The sequence below is a fragment of the Pithys albifrons genome, chromosome 7 (assembly GCF_047495875.1).
Source record: "Pithys albifrons albifrons isolate INPA30051 chromosome 7, PitAlb_v1, whole genome shotgun sequence".
NCBI classification, from domain to species: Eukaryota; Metazoa; Chordata; class Aves; order Passeriformes; family Thamnophilidae; genus Pithys; species Pithys albifrons.
This window is the reverse complement of record NC_092464.1, coordinates 14,759,489-14,780,950: the sequence shown is the minus strand read 5'-3', so window position 1 is coordinate 14,780,950 and position 21,462 is coordinate 14,759,489. Positions and strand designations below refer to the sequence as shown.

Below are 21,462 nucleotides of genomic sequence, written 5' to 3'. Positions count from 1 at the left end.
CTATTAAAATATCTCCCTCCTGTTTCCTTATCACCCTTTGCAACTTATGGGAGTTAATATTAGAAATCCTGCCTATGCTATGTCAGGAAGAAGACAGGATGATGAAGCCAGAAAAAGACCTTATTCTTTACTAACATAACACAGACACGGCCCAAAGAGAACATCTGCCTTCTTTCATGAACACATCTAATTATGGCAAATTGTTAACACCTTGAAGAGGACTTTCATAGTAGGGTAAACTTTAACATATGCCATCCTCACACATAAAACATCCTGTACTTCATACTTTTCCAAACATATGCCCTTTTTCCTATAACAGTTTATCAAAGGCCTTGTTTTGAAAAGGATTTCAACCTGTTTTCCATTCCTGTGGATGTATTTTTTTAGTGCCTGCAATTATTTGGCAGTGCAAATAAATCCATAGAAACATCAAACTATGTAATCTGGGAATGCAGACAGGAGACGAGACAGCAAGGCCTGCAAAACTGCAAATGCAATTATTGCTCCACTTGCAACTGCAAGTCACTACAATTTGGGTCTTTTGCAAAATCCTGCCTTTACTTTATTTGGGCACCGAAAGCTGCCTGTCCACCTTAGAGCTCCTGCTATTCCCCTTGAGATCCCACACTAAAGTCACAGTGAATAATTTGACACTATTATTGCCATGGCAACACCTTGATGTCATGCATATACAGAATCATGATTGACATTCCTGCAGTAGCCAACAAAAGGAGGAATGAGGGGATGAGGGAGAAAACCAGACTGAGCTCCAATACTAATGGGGGAAACACAGAATCATTGGCATTGTAAATATTGCTTTATTCATTAATCTACCTTCTCTTTTTCCCCATGTCAACAATCGTGTGAAGGGCTCCCATCAGAGCCCAAAAGACACACACAGTGTAAAGGGGGCTTCCTCACACACGCCTGGATTTTGCCAGAGCGCAGTGGGTGTCCTTCTGACTGCTCTCTTTGGGGAGAGGACTCCATGCTAGAGCATGGAAGATTTTTGCTTCAGAGGTTAGTCTTAAAAATATGCCTTTTAAAGTTGTAGGTATGGCCTAAAATAACACAAGGCTTTAAATTATGTGTTTTTTGCCTCTGAGGATAGTCTTCAGGTGTTCAGCTGGGCTGCAAATCTTTTTTCTTTTTTCTGATGTTTATAAGGGCTCACAGAAAGACACACGCAAACCATTAGGAATAGTAAGAAATAACATCTGTTAAGTATTTTTAAACTCAATGTGTGCAGTAGTTCTTGTAGGGGTTTACATGCAATACCAAGACAAGAATGGAAACAGTCTTTTATTCTAAATTTCATATGTACACGAAAAGCCGTTTTACACAGTTTTGTAAATTCTGCGTAAAAGAGCTATTGTCATCCAATGTCACTGTGCTTACACTAATAAGAACTTTTAAACATGGAGTACATTATTAACAACAAAAACTGTTAACAAACAGGCATAAAAGACACATATGTGTGCTGATATTTCACATATATTCTAGAAACAAGTTGACGCAAAAATAAAATGTGCCAGTAAAAAAAAATAGGCTTTTTTTTGTTGTTTTAAATCACACAATACATGAATTCTTTTCCTGTTTTCTCTTTTCCTTTTTGTACACAGTATGCTGAGATCTATTCTCAAGCCTTTTCACATAAGGATTTGCAGGCACTTCAGCAACCCAGCTATAGTTTTTTATAATACACGAAGTTCAGACCAACAAACATAAAAACAGCTGCTGCAGAAGCAATTCTCATATCCCATATGCACATTCAAATATTATTCACTGCTAGAGTAATCTTTTTTGCTTTAGTTATTTTTGGATACTGACATGTTTTCAGGATGATGTGTAACAGTTTGTCTCCACTTATCCCTCATTCATATACTTAAAGGTTTGTTTTTAATGTATCATCACAATGAAACAATACAGTTTATGGAAGCACAAAGAAAATTGTCCACAAAGCTTCACAAATTCTAAGAAGGAATTGTTTTCTTTACAGTTTTTTGATCCAAAATAAAACTTGATTTCTTTGCTCTTGCTTTTAGGTATCTCCAAAATTTGCCCAAAGGCAACTGTATATCAGATGCCAATGGGATGATACCCTCCCTGATTCTCTTCCTAGATACAAGTGTCATATGACCAAATTAATTTAGAAGCAAAGCCAAGCAGAACTCAGTTGTATGTTTGTTCAAAATTTCCTGTCTTTAATAAAACAGTGAAATATACTTGGTTTGGCTGTGAGTGTATGAATAAACTCTCCCTAGTTATTTCATTTTTAATGGACTGTGTATTAAGATTATAAGGCAATTGTAACAGGATGCTCAGGATAACTGAAAGCTTAATATTGTTTTCCTCATGAGTCAGGGTAAAGGCCTTTTTAATAAGCTCAGAGTTGGGAGAGAGAGAGACAAAAAAAAGAGTGCATATGTGCATAAAAGGAAAAGGATAGTTTTTCAGCATACAGACACTTAAATATAGATCAACAAAGACTGGTAATGACTCCACCATAAAACATATCAGAAACTCTGCTGGGGATCCAGAGTACTGCCAAGCCTTACCCACTCAAGAGCGATAGGTAACCCTCTTCCTGGCCCGAGGGAAATAAAAAAAGGACATGTCAATGCTTCCTTCAACCTCAAATTAATTCATTTTATGCCACAAAGCTGCATCTTGGTGTAATAAGTCACTGCAAAGTAAAACTTATTACAACAAATCCTAGCAAAAAGCCATTGACAACTATTGGACTGGGTTACAGGACTCAGAACGCAGGAGCAGCATTGCTCATTTCCTCTATGATTGTCAAATGGTGGAAGGTCCTTCCATGAAGTCAACACTTGAGACAGAATGGCAAAGACATAAGGCCCATCAATGCTTTGCCTGTATTTTCAAAGGCACTGAAATAGACAAGGGATGTATTTCTTAGTACCATCAGTTTAAAAAGTATTCAAAATATAAGTCTTTATATGAAAATGTTCCGTATTGCATGGTAAGTTGATCTTCATTGGCTTCACCTCAAGAATAAAATGGTCTTCCCTTTTCTGGTGTTTGCAATCTGTTCAGCCTCGCTACCTGAGATGGTGAAGGCGGTACGTCTTGTCTGAATGGGCCTTTGGGAGGGGTATAATTAGGGTCCTGAATTTTCTTATATGAGTCATAGTTGCTAGACCCTTCAGAAGAAGGTTTTTTTTTCAGTTGTTGTTCTTTCCGCCTCTGCTCTTGACGAAGCAGTTCTTGTGTTTCTAGCATTACCCTGGCATTAAAGCCATGTCCCCCCATATAGCCATTCCTCGATCCTTGGTAGCTGGAATATCTGGGATTTTCCTTTGCAGTCTGGAACCCTTCTCCGGGGGAATAACTCTGCTCCCAGGAGTCTTGAGACACAGAACTGGCATTTTTTCTGCTTTGCCTGAAAAGAAAAACAAAAGAGGCTTTTAAGACAAATGTTCTGGTTGCCCTTCTACTGTTGACATCAATCACTGGAAAGAAGGGTCCTTTTGCAATGCGATCAGGTTTCCTCCAGCTATTGCATTCTCCAGAAGTCAAGTTCTCTTCTGCCTCAAAGAGAGAACATTTTCCAGAGAGCTGGACTATATTTCTAGGTCTCTACGTGAAGAATATGCCATCAGAACCCCTTCCGTGCTACAACTACCTTTATGTTCTCTAGAAAAAATGTGCTACAAAGCAGTTGCAGACTAGGAAAGACCATACCTGATGCTGTGCTTCCTAAGAAATGAGGTAACAGCCAGCAGTTGTAAAGGCACTCATGAAAAATTTGAATCTAGACTCACACTTGATTAAAAATGCAACAGACAGATCCTTAAAACACTTGATCTGACACTGCACAAATCATAAGATAAAGCTCATTGGTGATAAGTAGTTACACAGTTTCTTCCTCCCATTTCCAGAACTAAGGAATTTCATGCTATCGGGACTGTTGTCCAGTCTGCTACAGCTTTCATAAAAGAAAGGGCAGAGATAAAACTTTTTGTGCATTTTTTGTCTCCAAAGTGCAGATAAATAAGACAAGTACATATAGGAATTACTAATTCTTATATCTTTTCACAATAAATCATCACATTATTTTGGAGACAGATTATGGTTTTGAAGTAACTTTAATTTACTATCAAGCTGCTAGATGCTTGTATGAATTTAAAATAAGATCATTGATGATAAAGTAAAACAATTTTGTGCTGCAGCAGAAGAGATACCCACTATGAGATTAAAATTAGTGTATGAGAAACAAGCAATAAAATGAAATATATTGTGACATAATAAGAAAATAATTTAGTAGTTTATAAATGGTTTGGTTTTTCATGCCAACACATATGATGATGTGGGCTCATCCTATGAATATGCAGTGGAGAGACCGGGAGAATTTTTCTACCACTAGTAAAAGTAAAAAGTCACCTAATGTTTTTGCAATCTTCCTTCTATGCATATAATATGAAAATTACCTCATCCACCTTACTATAGAACTGATTTTGATATCTCTGGATGAAAAATGTTATGCAGGATGAATGTAAATTATTACAGCAAAAATTACAACATAACGTAAATTCTTACACAAATTTTTATAGCTGTTATTGGTATTCTTATATCCAACATTGCCAAAGAAACAATGATTCTGAGTCATGTTTTATCACTCCCTGGAACAAGAACAAATTGAACGAACCTCTGCAGGCTATGAAACTGTCAGGTTTCTGATCTAGAGCAAGATAAATTGTAAGGAGTAGAAAATTAACGCAGAGCTAAACCTTGTTTTACAGTTTCACATGGGACAAGAAGATGACTAGTTGAACTGATTTAATTTACTGACTTTTCTGGTACTTGTTCAAAATTAGCTGGCACACTTTCCCCATCTTTCTGGGAAAATCCTCTAAAATTGTCTCAAGAGTTTATTTGCCTTCAGTACTAAAAATTTGAATGTGGAAAGTGAAAAAAAAAGGAGGCTCCTAGAGACTATACAAGATGAAAGACAACCAAGCTCAAGAATGAAGCCAGTGTACAAACTTTAATCATTACAAAGGCATGGTTGCAACATTAAGCTTGGGACTAAATTTCAGAATAACAGCAAGATTTCTTTAAAGATCAGTCACAGTTTGTAAAGCCAGAGAACTGGATGCCCCAGCTTGTTATGGGAGTATTGTGGTATTTACGGTGCTGAACTTTAGCCGGAGGTCCTGTAATTCTGTCTCCTCTCAGCACAGTTGAAATACCCAGAGTGCTCAAACAAAGTCATTAAATTATCATTAATTACTTAATAACATGCATTGCTAGCTTGCTAGTCACTTCTCATGTTGAAGACCAAATTGAGTAGTTTTCAGTAACTGTTTTCAAAACAAGCATTTCTATGCTCTATTCTGTGATCTATTTTCCATTTCTAGTAGATTAATTTTCTCCTTAGATTTCTTAATTTCTGACATTAGAACTGCATTGCAATTGACTTCCAGCTTTTAAATGCTACCAGTGATTGAGAACAGGGAAAGTCAGTTTTAAAAATTATAGTTTCAAAACTAAAAATAAATCGTCCATCTTAAAAGTAACACTGGAGTCTGTGCCCTTCCACTCTACCAGTGCCTTGCTGGGGATAACAGAACTGAGAGAGAATTTATCAGGACAAACAATATGGCATTAATAGGTTTGGTCACTTCAGAAGGAAGGAAGAGATTAGAAGAAAAGGGAGTATAATGATTTTCAAAATGAAAAACTGACAATCTCAGAAAACACAGTAACTTTACATTCCCCTTTCCCACTTTCCAAACTTAACAGAAAAATTCTACTCTGAGAGGTGTTAAAGCATTCGAAAATCTGAAACTGTTTTATTTTCAAAGATGTTGGCAAGATACCATGGTTAGATAACTTTGCTATGAGGCTTATATTTGTTTCCAAAAAGAAGAGTTATAATATACCTGGTAAAACACATCTTCTCGCAACAAATTTTTTTTCCACACTATTTCCACATGAGCCACAAAAAATAATATACCCTTGTTGGAAAGCAATTTGACACCAGCCTCCAGTGTAAATTATTCTCCACTCAACCATTGCTGCTGATATTTCAAAATGCAAAGACTATTTGCATAATGCTCAACTATGATAGATAATAAGAAATACAAGTTGGCAAAATTTCTATTAATTCTTAAAACTAAATATCAAGTAAAAGGCCTTTTACCCAAACAACTAATTAAAAAAAACGAGTATGATTTTTTTAAAAAATATAATTTTTTTAGATAAAAAAGTATTAATTTTCAGTATTCCATTGCTAATGACCCAGTAACTTAAAAGAAATGTATATACTATAAACTTGAAGGCCTCTGATTTTTTGGATACCTTTCTCAGTTCCATATTCTTTTGTTGGAGGTTTTCAATTTTTTTTCCTTTGTATTATCATCACAAAAATAGAATTTCTACCCAGTAAGAATTAGGCAACAGAAAAGAATCATCTGACATGTCAAAATGGGATGACTCATGTCATGCTCAGGAGACTTCTGTAATAGCAGAAAATTAAACTGGATGGTGTCCCACAAAGAATAGTTTTGTTTTAATGTCTCAATTCTGTTGGGTGCTGAGTGTCACCAAATCCCCGTGAAATCAGCTCTGAAGCAATTCTCCTAAAATAAACAGCTACCACATGCTTTCATTTAAGAAATTTTTTGCCTTTTCCACAGTGAATACATTCCACCTTATATCGATGCTAAACAAAAGTGCCTGCACTAAGTACGACATTTTTCTGCACAAATGAAATGAGCTGCAGGCTCCTAGCACGGAGCAGCTTCAGAGAGTGGCCATACCTGGGTAAGGAGCTGTACTGCCGCTGAGCTTGCTGGAAACTCTCTCTTTCCTCTTGCCGCTGCCGCTGCATTTGAACCTCTACTGACACGGAGTGCCTGCCACTCTGTGAGTACGTCTTGGTGCTTGGCTACAAAACAAAAATGAAAATGTCTTAAACGAAGCAGAAAAACAACCATGAAAGAGTCATCATTTAAATTTCTATTGCACAAATAATTATATTTGTTTCAACATGCAGTTCAAGCAGCTCTTTCACAATATTTAGTTTAAATTCTGACCTGTAACAGTGGCCTGTGCTACAGATTTTGTTTCTGACCTGCCATTTCTGAGATGTATCAGAAAAACATTGGTCCAGAGTGGAATATGCTTTTATAGTAACACTGTAATTTAAATTAAGTCAGTGAAACAGATCTTCAGACTCTGTAAGTTAGCCCAGCCATGGTAATGCCAAGTTTAACACTCCACTGAGAACCTGAGGGGAAAGGGAGCACAGCAGATGCTCTCCCTTAGTGGAACCATCCTGTTTTGCTGTTGGCCTAGACACCCATTGCTTGCTTTTCTGAGATGGGGAAACATTTTCTGGTTAGGTATTATCAAGTAGATAAATTCAGCAAGTGTCTTGTAGACTCCAGTATCTCTAAGTAGGATCTTAATGAGGTGACAATTTGAAACTTTGAGGCCAATAGTAAGAGCAAGAGAAAATGAAGAGTCTTTCTGGAAATACAGAGTATTACCCATCAAGATCTGTCAGAATGGCTGGATCTAAACTTTGGAATATGAAAAAAGTTAACTTTTGTAGAGATATCACTTTTCATTTTCCATTACTACTATATTCAGACTTTGTAATTTCAAGTTGCAAAACGGAGTGTCACAAAAATCAAAGAATGCTATGGGCTTTTCTTGTTGTTTTACTAATAAGGCTTCATCTATAAAGAAACAAAGCATTATTCTATCTCCTTAAAATTACTAATTCTATTCAAAATATGTGGTTGGGGAGGTTAGGGAGCCACTTGTTTGAGCCTGGGACTGAAACAGATTGTCTCAGAGTTGCTGTTGTTCAAGCACTTTTTGCCTTTTTTATCTGTGCTTTTCTTCAAAACGAACATCTCTTGTTTTTTGCCATTAGAATTTCTGCAGCAGAAAGAGATTATAATGGCTCACAAATATCTGCAAGATAAAAGGCTTTTCAAATGCTTTGTACACTGAAGACAAGTTTTAGAAACTATAAAGTTGTCATTTGCGACACAAACCTCTCCTTTGTCTTGCTATATAGGCAAATACCTGCAGGTAGCCAGAAACACAGCACATTCGAAACAGGTGTACAACTTTTAGAAACTTTGTTTTCAATGACTATACATTTCAGGCAGAACATCAGTCTCAGTTCAGAATTTAACAGATACAATCTTCCTGTTATTGGAAGATTACTGGGCAAAAGAATCACAATATGAAAGCATAGACTTTATTAAGAGAATTCTTAATGTAACAGTGATGTCTATTTCAGAATAGGTTTGCTTTGCAAAAAACTCTGTAAAACAGCATTTCCAATGAAAAATGCCTTAGGAATTGTAAGATGAAGCAACAAAATTGAGAAAACAGAATCGCATGTCAGCCTTGTGGGAAATTTTCTGAAGAGATGAATAAGCTGTACATATGTATGTCCAAACCAACAACCCCCATGGAGATTTCCTACTATATTAAATAAGGGTAACACATACAGAGCAGCATTTCAGTTATTGCATATGTCAACATTTCTAACTTTCTTGACTTTATTGAGAGTCTTCTGACATTTGGTATTTTATTGAAGGGCTCAGCTTATGGAAGGGAGTCATTACCTGAAAATTGCTAGGTTTATTTGTGAATTCTTTCCTGTGTGGTTATAAGCAGCTTGCAGAGAACCAGAGGGAAACTCAGAAGTTCCCATATCAACTTCTCCATAAAGAATAAAAACATTTAAACTAAGATTTTAGAGGCAATCTCCTCATTTCATGGGTTTCAATTCAACAACATTGGAAAGCTTGCAGCTACATTATATGATATGTGAGAAAGTAGTTATCACAGGTAAGATATAAAATCAGAACTGCTTCTCTTTGTTTGAAAAGCTCCACTTTTTTCAGTTCACTCTAAATATAACAGATTAAGGCATTTTTAGTACAGACAATAATTAAATTACCACACAGGTGGAGATAGGATTGAGATGCTGCTCAGTTAAGGTTTATACAAGACAATAAAATGCATCATCTAGAAAGCATGAATGCAAGTACATGCACACACATGTGCAGAGAGGTGAAGCTACCACAAAAGTCTTTACTGAAGTGCCAGAGGCTTTGAAAGTCCTAATGGACAATGAATGGACTAAGATCAAAATGTGGCTTCAGAGAGATTTCTTTTCAATGCACAGAGGAACCAGTGGTTAAATGGAGGCAGGAGCTATAACTCCTGTCTGCCTGCTGTAGTGCATGCCCAGAATGATGGGATCTGAGGAGTGAGCTCTGGATTCTCTGTAGTGCAGTTCACAATGCATTTCATCTAATGGATAGTGTTTATAATTTGATGGGTCTAAAGGCAAACATCTCAAATCTATAATCTGATTTTCTGCAGTCATGAGTACCTGTATGCCCTATCAAACTAAGAGAACTTGAATTTCTTAAAAATCTATAAAGGATACTTATTTAGTCTGAATGTTCATATCTACAATAAGCTGTTCATATAATTGAATCTACTGTCTTATTTGAAGCACCCAAAAATATACCAATGAAACATAAAAATACTTCCTTTGTATGTAATCACAAATTCCAAAACATAACATATGTACACACAGACAGGTACATTCAAACATCTTATTAATGAAAAGGTCTTTCTTTCAATACTTTTCATTCCAAACCTCAGTGACACCATAGAGAATACCCATATCGTGATGATATAAAAACTTAAATATTCCATTTTGGACCCTTGCTCAGAAAAATGCTAATCATCTCACAGTGATTTACCTTTTCAATATGCTGTTGATTAAAGTATTTAAATAAAAATTATTTGCATAATAAAAACCTTAATCTTCAAAAACTAATTGGCAATTTTGTCTCAATCCCAAAGTATCCTTTTATACATATATATTTATATAAAATATATTCATAAACACACATCTCTATACGTCTACCACAATGATGTCAGCATCAAAAGTAGATAATGTAAAAAAATATAACTTGCACTATTTTCAGATCATTCAAAAGCAACAAAAAAACACATAAAAGGAACATACATAACACAGTAATTTTAACACTGATATCAACACAAGGCTAAGTACAATTATAACAACCTGAAACCATTCAACAAACCTGGCAACAGCCTGATCCTCACAGAACAGATTGATAAGAACTCTGGCCTTGCTTGCAGTGAGATGTATGACAAGCACTGACCTTTTCAATTAGGATGCGGTCAAGGCCACAACAACAACCAAGGCTGCATTATACAAATAAATGTGTGTTCATGTCTTCCACAATACATTTAAGTGGCAATGATAGTTACTGCATTCAGCATTGTTAAACAATATTCAGCATGTAAAATTGTGCTTAAAGATAGATGAAATTACACAACTGTCTTCTAAAGCAGCATTAATTTAAAACCAGGGTTGCAAAGTTAAAAGTTTCTACTTTCTCACTTTAAGTGAACATTTTTTTCACACCACAGACAATGTGCATCCATGGCTCATGTTTCACTGCCCACTATCAGCAGTCCAGGGCAGCATCTTTTAGGGACAAAGGCCCATCCTCTCTTTCCTACCTACACCAGGGGATGCCTATACAGCTTTCCCTGCAGAGTGGCATTTCTGCCCAGGGAGGGTAGTTCTGTGTGGTGGCAGTATGGATCCTCCAGGACTGGCACAGACCAAAGCTGCCACAGAGTTTACAGAGAGGAGATCATGGGGGCAATCCATAGCACTGGTTTTCAGCGAGATCCAACCAATTCAGGTGATAAACACATAAGACAGCCTTCAGGCACAAGCTGGGAGAAATGCTTACTCAGACTCATAGAACTCTTTTGTGTTGATACAGAAATAGTTCATAGGGAGATTAGTAAAGGAGCAAGTCCCTTAGTATTTTCCCAGTTATTAAAAAAGAAAGACTACTATTTAATATTAGAATAAATGTGCTCATTTTTTTCCAGATTAAGCTCTGTGTTTAACTGAGAAGTTTCAAGTTCACCTGGGAAGTTGGCAGACACAAGGCCCTCCAAAAGTCCATGGTTATTATAGTTCAGCACTAATTAGAAATAGATAAGATTAAATGACCTTGCCTGCTTTATGTGTAAATGTACTTGGCACAGATGACAGACAATCCAGTAACTGTGCATATCAAAATTCAGAATGATAAAAAACATTCAATGTTTCTGAGAGATGTCCTTGAAAACTATTTTTACTTCAATTTTTGTTTATGTTGCTATGGTGAACAGAACATATATGTAACATGTCTTTTAAAAGTTGCCAGCAGGTGTGTGTATTAATTTAAACACCATGTAATAAGAAAATCCTATTGCTTTCTATACCTTTCTGTAGTGTGTATGTAGGAAGCTGAGCAGTGTGGTATGGGACAAAGATTTCTGTTATGTGGATAGGAGCAGCAAAAAGAAAATATTCAGTATGGAAGCAACAAACCACTAAGCCCTTACATTCTGCTGGAGATATTTACATGCACTGTATGTCTGTGAGCTATACTTATGTTTATTTGCTAACCAAAATGCCTTTCTTTTTAAAATATTCTATCTTCATTTTTTATTTCAAATAAATTAGTAGATTGAAGCTAGTGGGGAAAAAAGTTGAAAATATAGAATATTAAAGTTAGAGCATAAATCTTACAAAAAAAAAGAAAAAAGAAAAGTGCTGGTATTTTAGGAAATTGCTTGCAGGTTTCACACAAATGGATATTATCTACACAGCTGAAGATGAGTTACCCATGGAGAGGCTGCTCTGCATAACTTTGGTTTCCACTCTGAAACAGATCGGGGTAGGAGAAACTGCAATTTAGCTCCTAATGTATTTGGCAACTGCAATTTTCCATTAGATATTGTCTAGTATCTTGCATAAAATATCCTAAAAGAAAAACTTGAAATGGATTAATAATAGAAAGAATTAATATACTGCTTCTCTTTCTCATTAATGTGTTCAGTAATTCTACATAACTTACACCCTGATATAAACATTACAATGTTTGTATTGAATATAGTCTGTCATTCATTTTTTCCAGGTAATATTAATATGCTACAGTCGAAGTCACAGAAATAAAAATCAGGCTTTTGTTTTTCTTAGAGAATTTTAGATTATTTAGAATTCATTTTGGCTTTGAGTAAGTCAAGGACTTGAATACAGGGATAAGAAATGAGTATCATGAACACATAAAAAAGAATTTTTTTTCCCGTAAGTCTCTTAGAGACAAGATCTGTACACCAACAAACAGCTGAAAAAAACCAAGCATAGTCCCTACATTTTTTGAGCCCTCATTTATCAGGCTATGCAGAAATATATTATTAGGACTCTTGGAGTATTTTCTTTATGAAAATCATGTAATTATTTACTTTTCACAAATTTGAGCATGTGATTTAAAGCTATATTCAGACAAGTCAGGTAGTATATTTATTTTGACCCAGTTTACTGTTATCTTTAGAAAATAAAACATCTTTTTATTTGACTCCTAAATATTTAGAGTTTGCTCAGCTGCTCTCTCAATGTCAATTTTCTCCCATCATTCAAACAGATACAGGATGACTGGAGATGAATGTATTTGCGAATAGAATTTGCCACTTTCCATTTTCAGCACCAATTGTTTTATTAAATATGAAGAAATAAACCACTAACTTTTGTCTCTCCTACAAATTTGTGGGGTCCTACAAGCAGGATTGGCTACCAGCTGCAATGTTTTCCATATATTTAAAATTTAGTTTTATGGTGGAACGGTTTTATTATTGAAGGTGGAGGGGAGTCTGTTAATCAAGATGTGACTAGGCAAAAATACAAGATATGGAACACATTACAACAACAATCTGGGACTGGCACAAGGAAGGGCAAACCTCAGCAGACCTCACACAATCCAGAAAACCCCAGAAACCAGAAGCCCAACTTTGATACAAAACAGAAAAAACAAGCCCAAAAGAATCCTGCATTGGTATAAAAATAACATAGCAACAGCAAGGGCCTTAAATATTTTTACACATAACTGTAATCACATGGAATTCTATATGCCCAGATACAGATTTCTGCAAACTCTTACTGAAATTAACACCAGCAGGATTAAAATGGATGAATCATATTTTATGTTACTTTTTTCTTTGTTCCATTCAGCATCAGGCCTATAGTATTGCCATTGAAAGCCTCTAGTACTTTGTTTTTGAAACACACACACACACACATACATACAAAACCCAAAAAGCCATATAAGAGAAAAAATTGCCTAAGAAAGTTATCTTAAAATAAACAAACGCAAATTTGTTTTCTATAAAACTTTGACTCAGCTGCAGAACTACTGGATTTCAGAGATGGCTCAGTGTTGCAACATTTAGGCAGTTACTTAAACCCTAACAGTGTGTCATTCAAATGGCCTTGAGCAGAAATGTTACGCTGTTTAATAGACGGTGTCATCTCATTCCAGTGCTATCACTTTTTTTGTCTGTTAAGCTGCCTGATGCTGTGTGAACACTCACAGGCAGTCAAGTATTTTGTTTACTGGCAGGGAAAACACAGCCAGGCAAAAAGTCTGGCTCTGTTGCTTGTCTATGGAGAGATGACCTTCCCCTGACAGGCACAGGCAGAAGGGGATGAGCCAGGCACTGACCAGTGTTGCTGCCACAGAGCCAGTGTGAGGCAGCGCTCCTGGTGGGGAGATCTGCCTCCACCCACGCAGGACACTGACAACTTCTGTCACTGGTAACTGGAGTCCTGTGTCACAGGCCATTAATAGTCTGCGATGCATTGGAGTTGGTGAGGATCACAGGATCATTTTGGTAATGTATTAGTGGGTTTTTGAGGTATTGAGCTCTTCTGAATATCCACAGAGCTGCCAGATTTCCAGCAATACCCATTACTTACACTGCAAAATTGGTGTTCATTTATACTTAAAGTGACCAACAGTCCCACATCACATAAGCACTTTGTTCCTGATCCTCAACCCTCCTGTCAGCTTGTTAAAGAGAATTGCAAGCAACTTATAATCTTGTAGCTCACACTTCCCTGAGAATGGGTTTTTCCTCTCTTTCTAGCCAAAGCAGGTCAGAGTTGGGGGCTGTCAAGCAGCTCTGATGCTTCTCTGGATGCAGTTGTTTATGGTGGCTGTACAACCCATCTCCCTCAGGTGAAAACACACCTTTCAACAATGGTGTACATTCCAGGCGCACTTTGCACTGCTGTGGTTTGGAACCAAGAGTTTACAGATGGACTAAAAAGATACTGATGAATGTATTTAAGTATTTTCCTACATACATATCATAAACCACTTTTGCAATCTTTTTGTGTCATTAGTATTTAATAATACATCTGGATCTGTTTTGCAAGGGTTTCTAAAGAAAATCCATTGTTTTAGACTAATATGTTAAAGTAGTACACGTTCCTTAAGAGAAAGGGTTACGGCTCCTTGACACTGAAATGATTATGAACTGCTGAAATGGATGAGATCATTGCTTTATCCTTTCCAAGCATTGTGATCTTGAAAGGCTAGAGTACATGATGAAAAATAAAATTATAATTCAAATAGACCCTGGGCCAACTTTTTTTAAAGTACTTATCTAAAATAAAACATTTGGTCACCTATGTATTTAACAACAGAGCAGCTCCTACAAAAGCAACAATAAGCTCCAGAATTTATATTAATACATTAAGCTGAATTAGTCACTTTGAGCTCATTTGCATGATCTGTAGAAGAGGAGTAAACAGAGATATCCCATTTGTTTGAATAATAGAAAAAAGAAAGGTCAGTGTTCTGACCCACAATTTAGGAAATTATTCCATTCCTAAGGTAATCAGTCTGTCATCCAAATAATTCCCTCTTCGCTCATTACAGAAAACTATAATAAAAGCAAAGTTGACTGTCTAAAGTTGCTATGGCATTTAGATATACAACAATTTGGCCCATGACCTTCAGTAGTTAAGTTCCCAAGTCTTCAAGAGTGCAAGTTTTTCTCATACACAGTTTTCCCAAGAATGTTGCTTAAATCTCTCATTTAGAGACTAAACAGTAGTTAATAGGCATAATGGAAAGTGTTTCCTACACCCAGCCCAAATTTACCCAAAACTGCTAAACTCAGTGTGATGAGCTATCACATTATCTTCCTCACATTAAAACAGAAACCTCTAGTCATAAAGAAAATGTTTATATTATTTATTAAATTTCAGAGAAAGAGGTTTTCTAACACAGGAAAAAGAGAAGCCTATATCCTGATACTGTATGTTAAGCAGTATTAAGTCATTTAGGGACACATTTACCTTTGTTCGTCTCCATGCTGCATGTCAAAAATATCACAGGTTCAAATTGGTGAGTTTAAGAAGGACAAGGACACAGAGACCCCAAAAAAGCAAAAAACCCCCACTTCTATATCCACCACAACAGGTAAACAAAAGATGACATATGCATTATGATGTTACCTAGGTCTGTTACCTAGGTTGCTCTCAGCAACTTCCTACACAGAGATACAGCTCTTCAGCTGAGTCTTCCCACATTGTTCTGGTGTGCATTGCAATGCTAAGAAATAATAACCCATCACCTACACCTGCTTCGGGGGAAGGTGTGAGAGATTCTACTGTTGCCATCACACAGTTACCACTTTTTTGGGAATGCAAGCAAGTCGTTCACTGTCTTTATCATGATCTTTTCAACAGAATTACAGTATTTGTCTCATGTTTAAAGGATCCTAATTTAGGATACGTAATTGATTAAAAGGAAAACACTAAGTCATTTAATTATGTTAAACAAGATAAGCACATGAATTTACATAATTGTATCGCATTGCTAGATCAGATTGAACAGGATTTAAATGATCAATTAGGACATATATCTCGATACAGAACTATCTCAGCTTATGTAAGTGGTGAAGGGGTACTATTGTAAAGTGTGCACATCCCTCCATTATTACTGTGAAAAGACACGGCTCTGTCTTTTATGAAAATAACTAATCACAGTGATGTTGCTTCAGAGAAAATACCATTTACAAGGTTACATGTTCTCTCTAAATTACTTATTGTTAGTATGCATTTTATTCTGATTTCCCTTGAAAATTGCAGATAAATTGACATTGCCTTTGAGGCAAAAAATCCAAGTAGTAACTCACAGAATCAAGGGTCTAAACACAGAGCAAACAATGCTATCTGCACACATGATAGATGGCTGAAAAAGTTTAGAAATTAAATAAACATCAATGAACCAAACCCAGGGATAACAGCAAGGGCAGAAGTGTGGAGGTAGAGGAACCTGCCTCCCTATCTGTCTCCTCCCAGCCAGCCCAGGAACAGCACGAGGCAGCCAACCTTCCCAGGCTTGAGAGGCTCCACACACTTACCCATGGCTGCTCAAAACTGTAAGTCCGTCTCCTGTCTTCCACGTCCTCGTCTTGCTTTGCTTGCTGAAATTCTTGCCTCAGGCGCTGTATCCGATCGTGATTGTTAGGGGTCGACCTGTTGCTAAAAGAGGGAGGATGGAAATGATCAGTATACTTGGGAACTGCCACCTGTGACTGTGATTTCTTAACATAGGACTGCTGCTATTGTGCAGTAGTACAGACTTAGGGATAATTTACAAGGGTTTAGTACAAAGATCTGTAGATTTTTTTTTAAAGATTATTAATACTGTTTGACTTATAAAGAAGCTTCTGATTTTGCAAGGATAAGAAAAATGAGAATATTCCTAAAAATCATCAAAAGTTGTTGGCATCTCTTTAGTATATGCCACTCCTATAAATGAGGAGCAATAGATGCCATAGAGTCAGACTATTGAGGAAAGGAAAATTAAAAGTCTTAATGATCTCTGTTACAGAATAAACATGAAAGATACTTTCCCCCAATCAATAAATTGTAGGTAGACTGTCAGATCTTTATTCTCATCAAATTAATTACAATGTCTGAAGGCTCTACCTATATAAAATTTGGTTATTTTCCCCAATCAATAAAAACCTGTCAACCCTTAGCTCTGTTTTTAACAAGTCTTTTAAATTGATCAGTCTGAAAGCCTTAAAAGGCTTGGGGGCCAGCAAAAAGCACTCCATCTGCCAGCACTGTAGGCAGGAATGCATCTGGGCAGTAGACCAGTGCTGGCCTCAGCCCCACACACACTGGTGGGCTGAGGAGGGCTCAGCCCCTCAGGTAGGGCTACAAACCAGCACATCCAGCACCCTGAACCCTTCAAACCCATCGATTTTTCCACAGTGCCTGGTAATCCACTCTTCACAGCACAGGTGTATGTGAAACCATAATGAAATATGCACAGGAATGGCTTATTTCATGGGGAAGGGGGAAACTGGATATCTATTAATCTCGCTGATATTCTTCCAGCTGTGCAGCTCCTGCCTGACCTCCACAATGCCACTGTATTCCAAACATGTAAATGTGGGAATCACAGGAAGCCTGACAAACACATATGTTATATCAAGACTAACCAGGAGCATTTTAATCTTTTATTATGGACTTCTTAAGCCCTGCAGTTCATTGTTTATTTCAAAAGAGTTGATGAGGAATGGATAGCTATTACTTTGTTTCAAAGGAGAAGAATGCAGAGAGACAGTGGAAAGCAATACCATAGATTTCTGTTCTTGGACAGAGGGTACAATAAAACACAGTGCATTTATATCCCATGTCTTCTCTCGTACGAAAAGAGACAACTCTAGAGTGCATTTGTGACTGTTTTCCATGTCTTTTGGGAGTAGTAGGTGCAGGGGATTGGAAGTTGTAGATGTTTGAGGCATTTTCTCCCACTCTTTTCAGGTTATCAGTGCTTGGTTGGCCAAATAGAAAAACTAATGTGGTTCTAACAAAAACTCAGTTTTGAAGAGATTTCGGTTGATTGATTTTTTCTCTTTTTTTGAAACCAAAGGCAAAGTAAAGGAAGAAATTTAGAGAAGTGTTTTCTTTTATGCTTTCTTCTTTTTTTTTTTTTTGTTCCTTTTCTTTCCCCGAATGTGAGCTTTAAGAAAGGCTTTATTTGTAGGGTAAGTCAACTTCTATGTGCAAATTAGCCTTTTGAAAAGTACAATTAAAAGAAAGCTTTATTTAGAACAGGTGGAAATGAAACACTGGTATTTTCAAAATCTCCACTTCATTGTAGGTGTGTTGCAAATTTTATTTCCTTAAGTCAACTTAATTTAGTGAAACAGCTTATCTCCATTAACAGTTTTATATTATGCAAATTTATTCTTTATTGTCAAATTCCACCCAGCTTTGCTATACAGCCCCTTGGTTTTTTTTTTCCCATGCATTGCTATACACAGCACATTTTAAATGGATTCATCAGTATAAGACATACAGAACACTTTTAAATGGCCTGTTGATTTTTAAAACAGGTATTCTTAATCCAACAAACAAGTAGTCCAATGCTTTCTACACAGACAAGTGTTTTCTGTGTGATAAATTGCACTTAAATGTTCTAAAATAGAGTATCATTATTTCAAGTATAATAATACATGTTTGAAAGATAAATGCCATTGAACTTCATTGCAAAAATTACTAGAAAAGCGACATATGTAGAAATCTTGAAGTAGTTAAGAAGATGGATAAATAAACAGCCTTCCATAATTGAGATTGAAAAACTCTAAGGAACCACAGGACAAAAGTGACACTGAAGCAGCCATCCAATGACAAACAGAAGATAAAGCCCCAAAGCACTGCATAAATCCTGTACATTACACAGAACAGACATACTGTACCAGCCCCAAAATGGGCTACCAGAAGGGTTATTATAGATATGTTGAGTTCTCCACGCTTTGTGATATTCAATAAAACAATTATATCAACAGAGGAATAGCAGGCAAATGCAGTATCCATGCCATGAAACCAAAAGTTATGTCTTTTCCTGAACAGCAAATGCATGAATTTAACACTGCAGAGATAGAATAACAGAGGATAAGAAGGATCCTGGGATTTCTGATTAACTTTTCTTCAGTCCTAAGAACTTATTCAAATAACAAAAAAAAAAAAAAAAGAAAAAAAAGAAAAAAAAAGAAAAGAACAGAAAAGAAAAAAGAAGTCAAGCTGTTCAAAGTTATTAAAGGTTTGATAATGGCAGAAGAGATAAATCTTTCAACAATATTTCTATTTTATCTGAAAAGCAAGGGACATGACCCAAATTTAGAAAATTGCAAAAGAAATGAATTATAAAAAGGACTACTTCACAGAAAGCGCAAAATTAGAAAAAAGCACTTCTGTATCTACTCAAATTTCTTTGTGCTCAAAAAGTCTGTGAGAAGCAGAAAGTGAGTTCAAGTCAGTCATTTCATAATAATAAAAAAAATTAAATATTTTCATTTAGAAGAGGAAAAGGGAAAAGGCAGGCAGCTGAGGGGCTAAGTTACTTTTCTTAAAAGATTATTTGAGGGCTTAGACTATATCTCAGATTGGCATCCTTTTGCTTTCATTTTCATTTCAACCTTGTTCTGATTCTCTAGGTTAAATTATGGCTGCCCTAACCTTCTCACCAGCTTGTACATCTCTGTCCTTGCCTGCCATGCTGTCTCCTGTTTCTTTTCATGCCTCTCTTTATCCAGTTAATTTTATCATCAGTGCTTTTTTGCTGTGCCTTTTACTTCTCCCACTGCACTCAGGGAACACTTTGTACACCCACTTGAGATCTTGTTCAACTTCCAATTAGTAGTTGCAGAAGGAGGGAAATGTAAAAATCATAATCACAATAAGAAACTGTTAGAAATAAAATTTTTGAGTCAAGAGTGCAAACCTAACTTCATTCCTTTTCAGGTCCTGAAATGGTCTGTTTTATCTATAACTCTTTATGTAAGTGACATCATTATCCCTTGGGATAGAGCTAAACAAATTATATCCAGTGTGAAGTGTCCTTAGCCAGTCTAAAGCAAAATGGATTTTGACTTATTGGATGAATTGACCCAAGAGAGGCAGGGTCATATCAACAGACTACTAGAATGCAGGTTGCAGGTGTGCCTGCTGCTTAAATTCCCTTTTGCAGATATATGGTGCAAGTCCTCAAAAGTTCAGTTAAATGCACCATGCTTTGTTTGAGCCTTTCATTCAAATGAACCAAAAGTCTCAAGGCAGATCCACCACAAATAATTCAGGACTACTAGCAGGAAGAAAGGAGTTTAACTTGAAATCCATTTCAAAGTCTATCAAAGATTTGACCTATGCTGACTTTAAACTTCTCAGCACAACCAGAATTACAACTCTGCTCAGTAACCTCAGCTTGCCCAGACAGCCTTTCCCTGTGCCTACTTAATAATGGGATGGCTGTGAATTTACAGAAGACAATTAGCACCTCCTAGCATCAGATGCCAAAGACGTTCTTCTATCAAATTTCTCTCAATATTAAATGTTCTTAAAAAAATAATATCAAGGAAAGGCTTTTAGGGCCAAAGTTTATTCGGGTTGCAAAGCACCAAGGTTCTCTTGTATCACAGCTTTACTTGGCACCCCATTGCCTTCCATCTGGAGATGGCACTTTTCATAATAAGTTGTATTGTGAATGCTGCTTTAAAACACAGCACCACCAGCACGGTCTGAAAATGCAACTGTAAGCAAGGCTTAGACAGGCCAGAGCTGTCGCATATTTCCAGAAACAAGCAGTTCCAGCAATGGCCATCAGAGTCTCAGATCATTAAGCAATGTCTTAGTGTGATGTCATGCACTGATGTGCAGAGCTGTATTCCTTTCAAAACAGACAGATTTTCAGTGTGATAAAGTAGATACAAACATGTTATGGAATAGGGATGAGTAAAGCTTGGGGAAAAAATTATTGGCCTGAAAAAGTATGGAAAAGGGTCTTAACAGCATCACCAGGCAGCTGCAACATGACTAGAATAACCAAAAGGTTAGCAAACAAACAAGAGTTCTTTACACCTTTTATCCTACGTTTGAGCTGCCAGGGCCTTGCTGTCCTGACCAGCTGCTTAGATCTCTGGATAGCAGTTATAAAACACAGATGGGTTCTTATTTGCTTCAAGCTGGCAAATAACTATCATCCATTTGTATAATTTAAACTCCTTTTCTTTTGGGCAGATTACTTATGTAATTAAAAATCAAGAGCTGGAATTGACTCTACCTGTGTTTACACATAAAGAGGAGCAGCAAGAGTTTATTTCCATCCCAGTGAGGACTGACAGTGTCCTAGCTCTGGTGGCCACGCTGTAGTTGGCCGCACACATCCTCACCAAAATTCAGAACTCACCGAGTTCTTCAATGCTTGAACAGGATGAAACAGCCCACAGAAAGCAGAGTGGTGATGAGCTAATATAAAAACTCTGCTACATTTACTGAAACTCGAGCAACCTCTTGCCTCAGTGTTTAACCCTAAGCAGATGGATTTGTCTGCTTCAGACGGCCCTTGAGGGTGAATAAGCAGAAACTGTCAAGTTGCTTCAAAAAGTCATGGACATAATACAAAACCAAAGTATGCCCTTTACCAGCCTTAAAGTTATCACCATACTCCAATGCACAGTCTGCTGGTTTCTTCACTTTAAACAGATTTGTTA

The 21,462-nt window shown here is 36.7% G+C and overlaps 1 protein-coding gene across 12 annotated transcripts in view; it reads right to left on the bottom strand.

Moving 5' to 3' along the window:
* Positions 1–1,289: 1,289 nt before the first annotated feature.
* The window catches only part of PARD3 (par-3 family cell polarity regulator), a 447,638-nt gene continuing 427,465 nt past the window's right edge, over positions 1,290–21,462 (bottom strand). For all 12 annotated transcript variants that reach the window (XM_071559915.1, XM_071559924.1, XM_071559920.1 and 9 more), the window contains 3 exons: positions 16,318–16,438; positions 6,789–6,916; positions 1,290–3,406 (listed from right to left, as the gene is read on the bottom strand). In XM_071559915.1, coding sequence (XP_071416016.1) covers positions 3,013–3,406; positions 6,789–6,916; positions 16,318–16,438 — 643 coding nt within the window. In that variant the 3' untranslated portion in view covers positions 1,290–3,012. The remainder of the gene's footprint in view (positions 3,407–6,788; positions 6,917–16,317; positions 16,439–21,462) is intronic.